Source organism: Candoia aspera, chromosome 7 (assembly GCF_035149785.1).
Source record: "Candoia aspera isolate rCanAsp1 chromosome 7, rCanAsp1.hap2, whole genome shotgun sequence".
Taxonomy (NCBI): Eukaryota; Metazoa; Chordata; class Lepidosauria; order Squamata; family Boidae; genus Candoia; species Candoia aspera.
The window spans coordinates 25,029,102-25,045,497 of record NC_086159.1 but is presented as its reverse complement, the minus strand read 5'-3'; the positions used below and the strand labels follow the sequence as shown (position 1 = coordinate 25,045,497).

The following is a 16,396-nucleotide window of genomic DNA, read 5'->3' as shown; positions in this document are numbered from 1 at the left end:
TTTGCTGCTATATGAACAAGCTAATAAGAAATGTTCATCAGTTAGACACATCATTATTTTTTTCCAAGATGGCATCCAGGGAGATTTGGGTGTTAGTCTGGGCCCCAAAGGAAGTTTATTTGCATGTGCTTTGGGAAGTCAAGGTGAAAGAGGACCAGATTTTTTTTAGCCATCCTGTAATTAAACTTCAGAATTCGTTATCACAAGATGTGGTGCTGGCTACCATCCTTGCTGCTGGGCAAGGTTGTCCATTGACACAGGATCAGGTATCACCAGCACAAGATGATACTCCATTATATATCTCCTCCACCCTCCTGCCAGTTCAACCAAATGTTGCTGCCCAAGTCTTGAACCAGCACCTGAGGGCTATGGGGGTCTGGATGGGCAGGAAAAGGCTCAGGCTCATCCCTGACAAGGCCAAGTGACTCTAAGTACATGGACCTCCTTGTCTTAGGAATTTTCATCCTTAGTTCTGAGCAGGGTTACATTCCTCCAGGCAGAACTGGTGTGCAATTTGGGGGTCTTCCTGGACTCACAACTCCTGCTTGAACAGCAAATGGTGTCAATGGCCAGGAGGGCTTTTGCATAAATCCAACGTGTGCGCCAGTTGTGCCCATTCTTGGATCATTGGGCCCCACTCATTTTAACTGATGCCTTAATCACCAATTGTCTGGATTACTGCAATGCACTCTACATGGGCCTGCCCTTGAAGACCACTCAGAAGCTTCAATAATGTGGTAGCACGAACAGTTCTGGGCATATCACAGTATGCCCATTAACACCTCTGTTATGTAAGCCACACTGGTTTGCACTAGGCCTCCAGGTGCAAGTCAACATGCTGGTTGTCACCTATAAAGCCCTTCATGGCATAGGCCCTCTTAACTGAGGGACCGTCCTTCTCCTATGGTATCTGTCCATCCCACTGTACCTAGTAAAGCTGACATATTTTGAGTTCTTTCTACTAAACAATGTTACCTCATGGGACCCAGGAGGCATGCCTTCTCATTCCTAGCACCTGACCTCTGGAACAGCATCCTCCTAGAGATCCAACAGACTCAACCCTGCTCTCTTTAAGACAAGTGTTAAAGTCCTGGTTCTTTCCCCAGGTGTTGGGCTTGGTATGATGTGAGTCTGGAGTTGGGTGGGTTTGCTGTTATTGTGTCTGTTGTCTCCCTGTTTGACCATTTTTTCTTTTGATGCTTTTGATTATTGATTTTTTATTTATACACCACTCAGAGTTGTTCTGAATGGTGGCTTACAAATGTGATAAATAAGTAAATACATAAATCATTCCATTCACTCTCTTCCTCCTCTGCATGATTATTCTGTTGCATTATTCTGTTATTCCATGCAGCAAAAGATGTGGTGAAGAATAGAAATTATTGGACAGTCTTGTGATTACTACTTTAACTGTCTTAATTCTGCTTTTTATCTTCACTTCTCTCCTCTTTTTTCTCTTTCCCTTCTTGAGCCAATTACCCCTCCTAACCATCTTCATATAAGTACACATGTAATTTATTTACAGTTCAAATGATACCACTGTTCACAAGGAGGTAGGAGAAAATACATTATTCCATGTAAACATGCTATGAGAGAAAAAGAAAGGAACAGTAAATGGGGCAACAACAGGGCAAAGTTTAGGGAATTTTCCAGAACCTCACAACCAAGAGACCACTTAAATTAAATCACATGGTACTAGCTATTACAACTGACCCTTCCCTGTGCATGTAGGATTGCCACGCCCAACCGGTTCCCACTCTGGTTAATAACAAAACATAGTTTGCCAGTTTGCTTAAATCCATTTGATATGGTTTCCAGGATAAGGCAAGGACAAACCACACGTTATTGGCTTTGATATAATGACCTGTTGTGTATCAGTGAGAGTACTGTTCACCTAATGACATAAAGAGAATATGCAAACCTAAACTTGTTTATATAATGCAAACTTACCTTTTCTCATTGTAGTATCAAATATCACAATTTTCTTTACCAAAGCTACAATACCTCTAACATTAAGGAAGGTTCCTTTTCCCAGACCATTTCAGCTCTGCAGGACAAAACTGATGATCCTGACCTTAAAATGTCTGTACTCCATAGTACATTATGCCAAACCTCCATTACTTTCCTAGTTTTTAGAAACTTTGATCCATCAATTTGAAATGCAAATATGCTTCAATTCCACAGTGTAAGTACAGCTAGTTCTGCTTCACCATAATGGCATAGTTAAATTCCCCAAACACCTAAAAGAACTAATCTTCCTTTGAGCATAACTCCTAAAGACTTGGAGTAGCATTAAATGGAAGTTTCTATTCAAGAAAGGTCAAGTTGCTAATAGTTCAACACTCAAACACAGAAAAGATAAATATTCATGGAACTCTGTATGAAGCATGTCAATAGGGAAAAAGATGATCGGAAAAGCTATAACAAAGATTGGGCTGCTCTGATCATAGAAGTATTCAAAATGAGGGGTAACTACTTGCCCTAGAAAAGTTTTCCATTTATTTATTTATTTAAAATTATACAGCAGGTACAAAGGTATTTGAGGGGATGACATCATCAATCATGAGTTATGTGGGGTCATGAATTATGATGAATTATGCAGGATTATGTATATGTCAACAGAGGAACTTTCCACCTGATCTCCTCCTCACTGGGGATTATGGTAGTTGGACTTCAGTGGACTTCCATGTATCTGAACAGACCCAGGTTGGAGAAAGCTGTTCTTCTACTATCCAATTTATTACTGTAAATCTATTGTTGGTAAATGTGCCATAGTTATATGTTAAATGGGAAAGAGACTTTTATTTATGACGTTAATACATTCTTAAACACTTCAGAAGCAGATTAAAAAAAAAAAAGAATTAATGCATATTCTCAGATACAACCTAAGGGGGGAAGATATTGTAAAATACCACTATTTCCTTAAATTAAATAAAATTGTGATCTTTAAGGAGTATTTGCATTTTAATGCAATACTGTAAATGTGAAAAATACAAACTATATTTTTATTTTCTTGAAGAGCAATTGTAAAATGTGTACATTTGTGTGTGTGTATTTAATTACACTTAAATTACACTATGGATCTGGCCATACTGTCCTAACAGCCAGGGACCATGCTGAGACAAGGAATAGGTCTCTAGTGTTTTATTACTGCTACATTAGACAGAAAATCCTAACACCTGAAGAAGCGTGGGAAAAAAACCAAACAGATAAATCCCAAAAGTTAAGGCGGGTCTGATCTGTGTCTCTTTGAATGGCTGCTCAACTCCTCAGTACTACGCATGCATTTTCCCCCCTGGATAGGGGCCCCTTCCTGCTCACCATCAGTACTCATGACATCACCCTCCCCTCCAGATTCACATTCCATTTCAGCCCCCTCCCTTCCAGAGGTCTCTTGAGAGTCCATCTCCCCCTCCAAGCTCCCATGGGAACTGGGCAACGATGGAAATTCTTCAAAGGAAAACTCCTCCAAGGACGAATCAGTGCTGCTCTCCAGGTCTGATAATGCTTCTGGCCCAGGTGGCTGATGCTGAAAAATAGCTAGATAATTAGAAGATTCTTCCCCCCTCCTCCTTGGGAAATGCAAGCCGGAGGTGGAGGGCTGCGGCTCTCCCTCCTCCTCTCTCTCTGGCCTCAGAGCCTCTGGCGGGGGTGGAGGTTGCCAACTTACGAACTCCTCTGCTTGGAATTCCTCTGCTTGCTCAGTCAAGTGAGGAATCTCTGGTAGAGTGCGAGGCTTGGGTTTGTGAGGGAAAAGCTGATGGAATCAATGAATCAGCGTTGGTGCGTGCACATCTCTGGAATTTTCCCATGTGCGCTCTTCCTCAGGGTACCCTTTCCAGTGTATTAAATATTGGATGCCCCTTCTCCTCCTCCTAGAGTCCAGAATTTCATCGACTTTGTATTCCTCCTCCCCCTCCACACAATTACTGGAGGTGGGGGGGGGCATTTGCGATTGTAAGGTACTTGGGGGAGGGTCTTTGGCTAGCAAGGCTCTGTGAAAGACTGGATGGATTTTCATGGATGCTGGCAGCTTTAAGCAATAAGCCACTGGATTTATCTGCTGAACCATGTGAAAGGGCCCACAAACGTAGAGTCCAACTTCTTGGAGGATCCTAAGGAGGTCTTCTTGGAGGTCTGGTAGAGCTCAAAAACTTGGTAGAGAGCCACACTTTGTCTCCTACCGCAATTGTTGGCCCCTCTTGTCTGTGAGCATCTGCAGCTCTCTTGTAAGCACTCTTTGCCATGTTCAGCTGCTCTTTAACAACTCCTGTGCGGCTTGTTGCTCTTTAAGAAAATCAGCCGCGGCTGGGACAGTTCCCTGCTGGGAGGAGGTGGGCAACACCTGAGGGTTAACCCCATAGAGTGCTTGGAAAGGAGACATCTTGGTCGAGGATTGCACAGAGTTGTTATAAGTAAATTCCGCCATGGGGAGCAGGGCTGGCCAATTGTCTTGCTGATAAGTGGTGTAACACCTGAGATACTGCTGTAACCATTGGTTAATTTTCTCAGCTTGCTCATTACTAGCCGGATGATGCGATGATGATAGGTGGATCTGGACTCCTAATGAGTGGAAAAGGGCCCTCCAGAACCTGGAAGTGAACTGAGGGCCTCTGTCACTCACCAAGTGATTTATCATGCCTCTATACCTAAAAACATGGTCCATAAACAACTGCGCTGTGGCTTGCGCAGATGGGAGGCCCTTGCAAGGAATAAAATGTGCCATTTTAGTGAAAAGGTCCACCACCACTAGTATGGAAGTCAGCCCCTGGACCGGGGGTAAATCAGTGATGAAATCCATAGAGATTGTATCCCAAGGCCTACTGGGGGTGGGTAGGGGTTGCAAGAGTCCTGTGGGCTTCCCTGGGAGAGGCTTGGCTCGTCTACAGGTATGACAAGAAGCAATGTAACCCTTTATGTCTGCAGTCATCTTAGGCCACCAGTAGTCTCTCAGAGTTCTATGGAGAGTTTTGAAAACACCTCCGTGGCCTGCCGTTTGATGGTCATGGCAAAGTCTCAGTACTTCTTCCCTCAATGAGTGGGGAATGTATAATCACCCACTATGCCAGAGGATTCCTGCCTCCACATTAAAAGGGGAGGCAGTGTCTTGCGGGCCCCTCTGGAGGTCATCCATCCTGGCCCTGGCATACAGGTCCTGTTGCTGCTGAGCTCTGACTCTTGTAAATAGGTCCTCTGCTTGTCTGCCTGCTGCTAAAACCTCTGTCTGGTTCCCCCTCATAGACTGCTGAAAGTTGTGAGGTTGTAATATAGTAGCCTGTACCTCCTGGTGAGTGGCAGGGGTTGCCTGAATGGATCGAGACAGGGCATCTGCCAAACAGTTCTGCGCCCCGAGAACATAAGAAATAACAAGATTGAAACGGGAGAAAAACTGGCTCCATCTGATTTGGCGTGGGGTGAGGGATCTGGTGTTTTGTAGAAGCTGTAAATTCTTGTGATTGGTGCAAACTTTCACAGGAAAGGTTGCACCTTCTAGCCAGTGCCTCCACTCTTGAAATGCTGCTTTAACTGCTAGCAACTCCTTGTTAAAAACATCATAGTTTCTCTCTGCTGGTGAGAACGTGCGGGAGAAAAATGCACAAGGGAGCAATGTATTCTCTGTTTTGTTTGTATATTGCAATAAAACAGCACCAATAGCAATATCTGAAGCATTTGAATGCATTATGAATTGCTTCGTGGGATCAGGGTGCTTTAAAAGCGGCTGGGATGCAAAGAGTTCCTTAAATTCTTGGAAGGCTGCTTGCTCCCTCTCCCCCCAAATGAATTTTGATCCTTTCTTCAAAAGCTGTGTGATGGGTGTAGCCCTGTCACTAAATTTATTTATGAATCTCCTGTAAAAATTGCAGAACCCTAGAAATTTTTGTACCTCTTTCACATTTTGGGGGGGTTGCCAAGAGAGAATTGCCTGGACCTTAGAAGGATCCATGGATATGCCTTCTGTTGATATTTTATACCCCGGGAAATGTAATTCAGTTAAATCGAAGGCACACTTCTCTAGCTTGGCGAACAGTTTGTTCTCTCTCAGTCTTTGTAAGACATTACGTACATGGGTTACATGAGTTGTAGCATCCTCAGAGAATATTAATATGTCATCTAGATAAATGACCAGATACTTATCTAGTAAATCAGAGAAAATTTGATTCATCAATCAGGAAAATATGGCTCCTGCATTAGACAAGCCAAAGGGCAAAACAAGGTACTCAAATTCACCAAACCTGGTATCGAAGGCAGTCAGATATTCATGCCCCTCTTTCATCTGGATCAGATTGTATGCATTCCTGAGGTCCAACCTAGTAAAAATGCGTGCTTTCTGTAAGCGACCCAGCAGATCAGATATTAGGGGGAGTGGGTAATTTTCCTTGACCGTGACTTTATTGAGGGAACTGAAATCATGCACCACTCTCATGGGTGCCTCCTGGGTTGCCGGTGCCAGTGGGTCAGGTTTCTTTGGTACGAAGAAGGTAGGAGCAGATGCTGGGGAAGTAGATGGTCGGATGAAACCTTTTTGGAGATTAGAATCCAAGTAATCCTTTAAGGTGGCTAGTTCCTTGGGGGACATGGGATATTGTTTCCTTGCTGGAATCTTGGCTCCTGGTATCAACTCAATGGTGTAATCACAGTCCCTATGGTGGGGTAGTGCTGTGGCCTCTTGTTTGCTGAAAACGTGTCATGAGTAAGGATGGCGAGCAGGGGGCTCCCATCCAGACTGTCAAGCGCATGCGTAGCACTGATGAATTGTTCAGACATTCAAAGAGACACAGATCGGGACCGCCTTAACCCTTGGGGGTTATATGTCTGGGTTTTCCCACGCTTCTTCAGTTTGTTAGGATTCCTGTTAAGTACTAGCAATAAATATTAGAGACCAGTTCCATGTCTCAGTGTGTTTCCTGGTTGTTAGGACAAAACGTCTGTGAAATCTGCATACTTGGCTGGCAACTGGACCTCCCCTGCTTCCGTGACTGCGTTGGTTGCTGGAGAGAGGAGAGCAGCTTGAATCTTGTGGTGCTGGCATTCCTTAGCTGGGAAGGAGATTGCTTCCGTAGTCCAGTTCAACAATGGGTTGTGGATCTTCAGCCAAGGTGTGCCCAGGACTATAGGCACATTAAGTGATGCAGTAACATAAAGTTGGATCCACTCAGTGTGGTCTCCCGTTGTTAGTTGCAAAGGTTCTGTGAAACTTCTAATCGGCCCTGCCTTGAGGGGCTGGCGTCAATGGTCTCAACTTCTATGGGACGTGGCAATTCTATGGTCGGGATGTTGAGGTCTTGTACAGTCTGTACATCAATAAAATTGGTGGAAGCTCCAGAATCCACGAGGGCCTCTAGCTTGACCTGGTGCTCTGGGTTTACGTGCATTATGACTGGTAAGTAGTAAAAGGATTGCCTGGAATCCTCGGAATGAGCCCTTCTTAATTGATTGATGGTCTCCCTGCTGAGCTCTGTGGAGGGAGACTGGCGGAGTTTCCCTGGTTGGAAGTAGAGGCGGAGGTGGCTCTTGGTTCTGCTGCTTGCCCTGGGGCTCTTATGGAATTTGCTTGGTTTCTCGCTGGGCAAGCTCTCACCATGTGCCCCTGGACTCCGCAGTAGACACAGAGGGCGCTCTCTCTCCTTCTCTGTCTCTCAGCCTCGGAAATAAGCCTCCTGCTCACCCCGATCTGCATTGGCTCCTCTGGTCCTGAGTAAAGAGATGCTGTGGAGAGAGCTGGAAATCGTGGAAGCACTCTGAGGCCCCTATTTCTCCCCAGCTGCATCTGTCTGAGCTCTTCTAGCCTGGCATCTATGACCACAGACAGCTGATATAAACCTTCTAGGGTAGCTGGTGTTCCCTGGCACACTAATTCATTTTTAATTTCCTCATCCAGCCCCTGTTTGAATTGGTCTTTCAAGGCACTCTCATTCCAGTCCAGATCTCCTGCTAACAGCTTGAAATCAGCAATGTAAATTCCCACCCTCTTGTTGCCTTGCTTGAGCTTCCGAATTTCCCTGCTGGCAGTGACCTCTCTGATCTGGTCGTCAAAGTGTGCTCGGAACCCTGCCAGAAAATTCTGGTAGTCGTCGAGAATTGGGTCGTTGTTCTCCACCATGGGAATAGCCCATTTGGCTGCTGGGCCCTTTAGCAGACTTAAAATGAAGGTGACTCTGGTTCTGTCTGTGGGAAACTCTGCCGGTCTGCTGTCGAAAAACATTGTGCACTGTCTGAAAAAGGTTCTCAACTGTCCTGCTTCTCCTCCAAACTTCTCTGGTAGATGCCCTGGGATCTCAAGACTACTGGTGGAGCTGCTGCTGCTGGTGCTGCTGGTGCCGGTTGTGGGTTAATCGGAGCTGGTTGTTGTAACTGCTGTAGCATGGCTGCTTGTAATGTGTTGATCTGGAGATCTACTTGTTGATGTTGTTGCAATGCTGCTGCCAGTTGTTGGATGGCCTGCTGAATTTCCTGGTTTTCCGAAGACATTTTCCCAAATGTCTCTTCCTTTTTTTTTGTTTGTTCCTCCCTCTTTCAATAGGAGTAGAGAGTTTGTTAGGATTGATATCCTAACAGCCAGGAACCACGCTGAGACAAGGAATAGGTCTCTAGTGTTTTATTACTGCTACATTAGACAGAAAATCCTAACAACTGAAGAAGCGTGGGAAAAAACCCAGACAGATAAACCCCAAAAGTTAAGGCAGGTCTGATCTGTGTCTCTTTGAATGGCTGCTCAACTCCTCAATACTACACATGCGTTTTCCCCCCTGGATAGGGGCCCCCTCCTGCTCACCATCAGTACTCATGACACATACATGTAATAAGAAGAGTGATAAAGAATTTCTTTCTGGTACATATTAGTGTTCATTTCATTGTAGTAGTCTATTGTGTGCTGTTTTTGCATCAGTATGCAGTGACTTAAAAAAAACAACCCTATATATTCGTGTTACCATATTGTTTTACAGTCAATCAATTTTATTTACAGCTAAAAGGCCCAAAAGCAATTTACAAATATAATATGAACTTGGCATTAGATAAAACAGTTTAACGAATATTTAATAAATATTACAGAGTACGCTTAAAACCCCAACTCATCTGTTACTAAAAACCGTGTGTTTATAGCCATCGTTAAAAATCTGGCTGTTGCCACTGTAATTTTAGAATTTTCATCTGCAAGTAAAATTTTTGCATACTCAGAAATATCTCTTCCTGGTTTGGATTTTAAAATAGGCCAGATAACTTCCTGCGGAAGACTATTATAAAATTTGCAGTACAATAAAATGTGATCCACCATTTGAAGATCAGTACCATTACAGGAACAGAGTCTTTGAGACATGGGAATTTTTTGAAATCTACCATATAACATATTTGATGGCAACACATTTAATCTGGCTTTTGAAAATGCTATTCTGTATTTACTTAAACATAAGCTATTCAGATATTTAGGGAGTTGAAAAATATATCTGTAGTTAATTCTAAAGGTTACAGGCAAACATGAAACTTTGGCTGTAGCTATTAACTCCTGTAGTGAATTATCCCATAGTCTTTGTTTATTACAATAAAATGCTGATGACGTACCCCTGGAGAATAAATAATCAGGATCAATGCCAATCTGACTAATCTTTTGAGTCACCTGTTAAAACCACATATCTACAAAGGATTCATTTGGGATTTCCTGAAGCAATCCTTCCTTGTTTTTAAAATCATATATTTGCAACCAAAACCTAATAGTGCTTAACCAAGCCTTTGTTAGTTTCCAAGAGATGCAGACTGTGCCACAGCTAAGAAAATATTAGGAGCTCTATATTTAGCATACAGAAAGTCTAATTGACAATAGCCCCCTTTAAGATATTATGAAATGAAGAAAAATTGTAAGATACTAATATGTCAGAAGAAACAGGAACCAGAGAGAAATTCCAGGTCATTATTAATAAACACTTCATATAAAGACTCCAAAACTTTTTGGAATTCGATTTCCAGGGCTTTCACTGCTCCCTCAGACCCAGATTGCTGTATACCATCTAAGACCTGGGAAAAATATTTTAAATTAATATTTATGGAGCAGGGGCAGCCAGTCACAAATCTAGCAAACGTAAGATCAAGGTTACTTACCCTTCCACAGTGTGAACCAGTGTTAGAGGAAGAGATTGTTGACCTTATATTAAAAGTAAAACCTGCCAAGTCTCCTAGCCAGGATAATATACCCACTGAACTCCTTAAACAAAATCTAGATTGGTTGGCCAATCTAGATTTTTACTATTCTCTTGGTTTAATGGAATAGGGCTATAAAAGCCCCCCTATATTAGAAGGGAGATGCAGAAAACCCTGCCACTTATAGGCCAATCAGTTTGCTATCAGTTCTGGGAAAACTTTATGCAAGACATTTAAATGGAAAGTCAACCTCTTACCTTGAGGAACATTTTGTTTTAACAAATGCTCAGGCTTCTTTCAGAAAAGGCAGATCAACAATTGATCAGTGTTTTATATTAGCCTGTTTAGTAAACTCTTTGCTGCTTTTATAGATTTTAAAGCCACTTTTGACTCTGCTAACAGAACCAAACTTTGGGCTAAATTAGAGAATTTGGTTCCTGACAGGCGTCTTACATATTTAATACAGGCACTGTATCAAGATAGTATAATGCAAGTTAGATGCAACAGAAAAGGTTCACTTGCAGGCAATATTAAAATGAAAAAAGGAGTGAGACAAGGTTGCATCCAGACCCCTACACTATTTAACATCTATTTCAGTGATATGGAGATCACATTACTTCAGGCTGATAGCCATTGTCCATCATTAAACAAAAGGAAAATTTGTGCTTTGTTACAATCGGATGACGCTGTTCTTCTTTCACATACTAGATTGGGTTTGAAACACCTACTGGAGGCACTAGTTAAGTATTGCCAAGAAAATCAATTATAAAATAACTATGATAAAACTAAAATTTTGATTTTGGGGAAAAAAGTTTAAAAAGTACATCTGGAAAATTCAAGATCATATAATAACACAAGTAGAAAATTTTAGTTATTGGGCATTTTATTTAACCGTGGTCCAACCTGGCAACATCATTGCAAGGTAGTACTTCTGAAAGCAAAATCTACTATGACAGCCTTGCTTCAATGTTTTTACTCAAAAGGAGGAAGATTTGTTCCTGCAGCAATACAAGTTTTTAATGCCAAAATTGTATCTCAAATTTTATATTGTTTTACAAGATCTGCACTTGTGGACAATTTGTAAACAGAAATTCTATTCATATTATAATTTTGCTACTTCGTAAAATATTCAGTTATATTTTTAAATAATGAAGCGTAGAAAGACCTTCAGAGAAAAGTGCACTGGGGTGGTTCCATTTAAATCTGTGGACTGCATGAAATTCTTGTGCACCCCTGAAGAAGAATAGTTTCTACTGTTTACTGATCTATAAAATGGAAGTATCAAAATGTGCAAAAGCCTACCAAATCAAGTCAAAATGTACCTGTAGTCTTTATTTGGGCATTTATATAGAAAAGAGATTATGAGATTATGAGATTGCAATTATGGGATAAGATTTAGAATAGAAAGGCTAAATTAAAACATGGTGACTGGTTGCCAGTATTATGAATTCTTAAGGTTGAAATGTGTGGGCATATTAACTCCAAAAGAATTAGGATTTAATTATTCATATGAGTTTCCAGTAGGTGCTGACCAACATTATGTTCAGTTGTAAATTAAGGCATTTGAATAGTTCTAAGTCTGCATTTAGATTCTGCTCAAGAGCTTGTGCGAATAGGATACCTAATGAATTTGCAGATGCGGCTTCCTCATCTTTCCTAATATAACCCAGGATTATAAGGATAAACAGGAGTACAGGACAGGATCAAAAAAACTGTAGAACTAATTACACAGATTGCAAGGCTTCCAAAGAAGCCTTGTGGACTTACGTTTCTCAAATAATCAGTTTGCTATCATATCATAGAGTAAAGCTATCAAGGTTCTTTCCCAGTGTCTGAAGGTTGTGAGTGTATGGATGGGGAAGAACAGGTTGTGGCTTAACCTGCCACGACTGAGTAGCTATGGGTTTTGGGTGCCCTGGATCTGGGAGTTGCAGAGTTTCCATCTTTGGTTCTAGATCAGGTGGCACTACCCCAGTCAGACTTGGTGTACAATCTGGGCATTCTCCTGGACTTAGAGCTCCTGCTCAAAGAGCAGCTGGCAGATGTGGCCAGAGAGCCTTTGCACAACTGCATCTCATGTGCCAGTTGCACCCATTCCTGGACTGGAAGGCCCAGGTCATGGTCACTCACCATGGACTATTGCAATGTGCTCTACATGGGGTTGCCCTTGAAAACCGTCCAGAAGCTTCAGTTGGTCCAGAACGCAGCAGCGCATATAGTTATGGGTGCAGCTCATTATGCCTGCAGCTCGTTATGCCCACAAAACACTGCTACTCTGTGAGCTGTAGTGGCTCCCAGTAGGCCTCCAGGTGTGATTCAAGGTGCTGGTTTACCTTTAAAGCCCTGCATGCCATAGGACTGTGTTACTTGAAGGATTGCCTTCTCCCAAGGACATCTGCCCACCCCACACACTCCCACAGCGAAGGCATGCTCCAGTTTTCTTCTTTTAGTTCTTGTCATTTTATGGAACCTAGGAAGCATGTCTTTTCTGTGGTTGCCCCTGGTCTCTGGAACAATCTCACACACACCCCACCCCAATATTCGACAGGACCCAACTTTCTCACCTTTAGGAAAACCATTAAGATCTGGCTCTTCCCCTAGGCATTAGGGGCTGGTTGAGTGGGAGTCCCCCTTGTGATTGTTTCATTGTGTGCTTGGTTGCCATTTTACATTTTATATTTATATATTGTCTGTTGTTATATGGTTTTCTTTTTTTTTCTTCTTTTTGATTTATTGTGTTCTTGTGCTATACACTGCCCAGAGTCACACTGTCTAAGCTGGGAGGCCTTATAAATCTTGAAATAAAATAAATAAAAGTAGTTTGTGATATGGCAATGGTGTCCATTTTTGAAGAAAAAAATCCCATCAGGCAAACAGATTATTGAGAAAAGTTGCATCTCTAAAATAACTTTTTAGATTGTGGTAATTTAGTAAAACTTATATATTATGCAACATCTGTCTTCCAAACAAGGGAACATTTGCACTCTTACTTTTCACTGATGTAACTTGTACTCTTCAGATTACAGTAATTATTTCTAAATTGTGCATATGAATTAACACATATAAATTTTATGCAATTCTGTGCCCTTTTTTAATGATGCGTTTTCTTTTTTTTTTCCTTTTTTCTTTTCTTTTGGCAACACATAAATGGGCAGCCTGATAAACTCAAATTCCTTTTGTAGAATGAAAATTTAGTACAAAGGTATGTCAAGGCCCCTGAGATGCAGTCTCCAGAGACCTCAAAACTTTGTTCCTTTCATTTCTATTATAACAAAAGGGGGAATGATTGAATACATACTAAACTGGAAAATAATATATTAACTATATTTAATTTAGATTAAATTCAAACAGAAATAAAATCAAATCAAGCTTAATTTTTGTCCTATAGTGTCCATTTACTTTTTGGAGAAGTCTGTAAAAGATGTGAACTCCTGACTCAATTAGCAAAGTAACAATAAGTTGCTCATTAGGAATATTTTGTTTGTAATTTGTACTTAGCAAATATCACAGTTCAAAATTCCAGGGTGAGGATTTGTGGAAAGGTCATATAAAGGAGAAAATCTATCTATGTGGTCACTAGGAGTTGGAAACAACTTGATGGTACATGATCATATAAAGGAACTTCAAAAGGATCCTCAAGCTTTGAGGGTTGAGTTGATATACACGTGACAAGTTTTTTCCTCCTTTCTTCTTTGTGTCCTTCCTTTAAATAATGCACTTTTTTTAGCTGAGCAATAATTTCCATCTTCTGCACTTAAGAAAAATCATTTAACTTCTTCTAAAACTGTTTACGTGGTGCATAAGTGGTCTTTCCTTTATGACTTGCATTAACTTATTTTTCTGTTTCTACAGAGGAAGGCAGGTTTTTGTTACTAATGCTTTAGTATTCCCTGCTTCTTGGATTTTATGCAATGGGCTAAAAAAGAATGCCTGTTTCTTCAGAGGGTGCTAAATTGTCAGTAAATAATGTTATTACACTTTATTATTTGGACATCCCACTGCATTGTGCATGCAGTTTCAGAGGTCAAACTAGATACTATACAACAAAAGGCATAGCTTGGTAGAGCTGCCCTAGTTTTCTAGCCAACATCTTTTCCTGCATGTCTGAGGTAACATCTTTCTTCTGAGATTTTTTTCCAGGGTATTTTTGTTCACTTCTGAATTAATCTTGTTTATTATATTTTATGTTCTCTTGGTTGCATATAACTCATTTTTATTGGCTTTTCCTCAGTAGCCAGTCAGTGACCCTTTGAAACTTCAAACTACTTTAGTATCATTACCTAAAGAAGATGTTTTCTTACTAGAAATAGGAAATGTCAGGAAGATGCAATTTGCAAAGCTATAATGCAGCTGTTGCTTATTCAGCACTTGGCAATCAGTGGCAGCAAAATATATTTGCAACTTCAAGTACTGTCTTACCTCTATCTAATTTTTTTAATGGACACAAACCCTTCAGAGCTCAAGTTTGGATGAGTTTCCAACAAAACCCTCTTTTTCTTCTCCATGTACATTGTCTGGATCTTTTTCAAATGCATAAAATTAATGCTTGGAACAATGAATCCTTTTTATAGCTAAAATATAACCTCCATAAAATCATTTTTTTCCTAATTTGTCCTTTTTTTTCCACTTTCCTCACTTACTTTTCCTGAGGGCTTTTAATTCTCATTCTTTTATCATCTCCCTTTATACTGCCAAAAGTAGGATTGTTGATTTAAATTGGAAGGTAGAGAAATGGTAAAGTGACCCTTTAAATTAACTAATCTTTGTGAAGAAACAAGTATGTAAGCTGTGGTAACTAATAGGATGCTTAGTTCAGGCAAAATGTAACACATGTTTCACACATCTCTTTGCCCAAGATGCAGATTTGTGAAACAGAGCCCATCATATAGGTAGGATTCAATAAGTAGGATTTTCTAGTATTAATTTTCCTTGGTTTCTTAAAAAAAAGTAAATGTGGAAGTCCCTTACTGACACCCTTCCCATTCATATGCTCTTATGATTTCTGTACTGAGGAGGAAGAAATATTGACAAATACAAAAATAGCAAAAGGAATCTTAGAATATAAGCCAATAAAACTGGGTTTTGATTTCTTGCATTGCTTTCTCTACCAGGTGATACATTGGAACTCACCCAAAAAGTTGAGAGTAAAGAACAAGCATGTGGAGTTTTTCCGCAACCTCTATCTGACATTCCTAGAATATGATGGGAACTTGCTGAGGCGAGAGCTTTTTGGATGTCCCAGTGAAGCTGATGTCAACAATGAAAATGTAAGCTGAGCTTATACTTGGGGATGGCTTTGATTTCCACAAATATATGCAATTTGGAAGGGAGGGAAGGGCTTTCTCTCAAGCAGAAGATTGCAATTGTGCCAAATAGTGTATTACCTTTAGATGAGTCAGGTAGACTAACTAGCAGTGGTTCATGCATGGCCAGCCCAAGACATTGGGCTGCCTGTGGCAGAGAACTGGATGATACTTCTTCCCATCCCATTATTGAAAGCTGATTGGACTAGCAGTTGAATCTTCCTTCAGTGCTGGGTATGGGGCACAGTCTTTCACTATTGCTTGAGACAAAAGTTCTCCAGACTGTGAGGTAGACCCAGGCTTTTCCTAGGACTTCCTAGTTCCTTAATTTGAAACATTGAGGGTTTCACTCAGAACTTTTTGCAACAAACATTCTGAGCTAAAATGAACTTTTCTCCAAGAATAGGAATGTAGAGGAAAATAGACTAAAGTTTTGTGCAGCCAGAATAATCTGTGGTGGTGAAATGATAAAGAAATAAAGAGATGTTTTGCAAGCTATACTGTATGTCCTGAATATATTTATATATTGCAAGCTATATAATAGGGAGGCATTTTAAAATACAATTATTGTGTAAATGTATGAAATTTCAGGTAGTATTCTTCAGTAATGCTATATGCAGAATCTTTCCTCCTTCCAGGTACCTAGGAAATACACCTGTAATGGCAGTGTTCATATCAAGTAGAACAAAATTTGCAGTTCAAGTCCCTCAACAAAATGGTCCTGTAAATTTAAATTTAGGCATATTTATATATAGCTTCTTTCTTTTTGTGCAGTAGTAGCCATTTATTTAAAGTATTGGGAAGGAAGCTATACTATGTGATACATCTAAATTGGTGCTCTGCAAAAACAACAAAATTTAAGAACCATCAATAGTAACAGAAAAATATGTTAGAATGCTATAATAAGAAGAATATCAGTCTGTTAGCTTCTTTACATATTGAGTAGTCATGACTGGTTATAA

The 16,396-nt window shown here is 40.7% G+C and overlaps 1 protein-coding gene across 2 annotated transcripts in view; it reads left to right on the top strand.

The window, feature by feature from the left end:
- The window catches only part of LARGE1 (LARGE xylosyl- and glucuronyltransferase 1), a 258,945-nt gene that overhangs the window by 201,878 nt on the left and 40,671 nt on the right, over window positions 1–16,396 (top strand). For both annotated transcript variants that reach the window (XM_063309515.1, XM_063309514.1), the window contains exon 9: window positions 15,243–15,398. In XM_063309515.1, coding sequence (XP_063165585.1) covers window positions 15,243–15,398 — 156 coding nt within the window. The remainder of the gene's footprint in view (window positions 1–15,242; window positions 15,399–16,396) is intronic.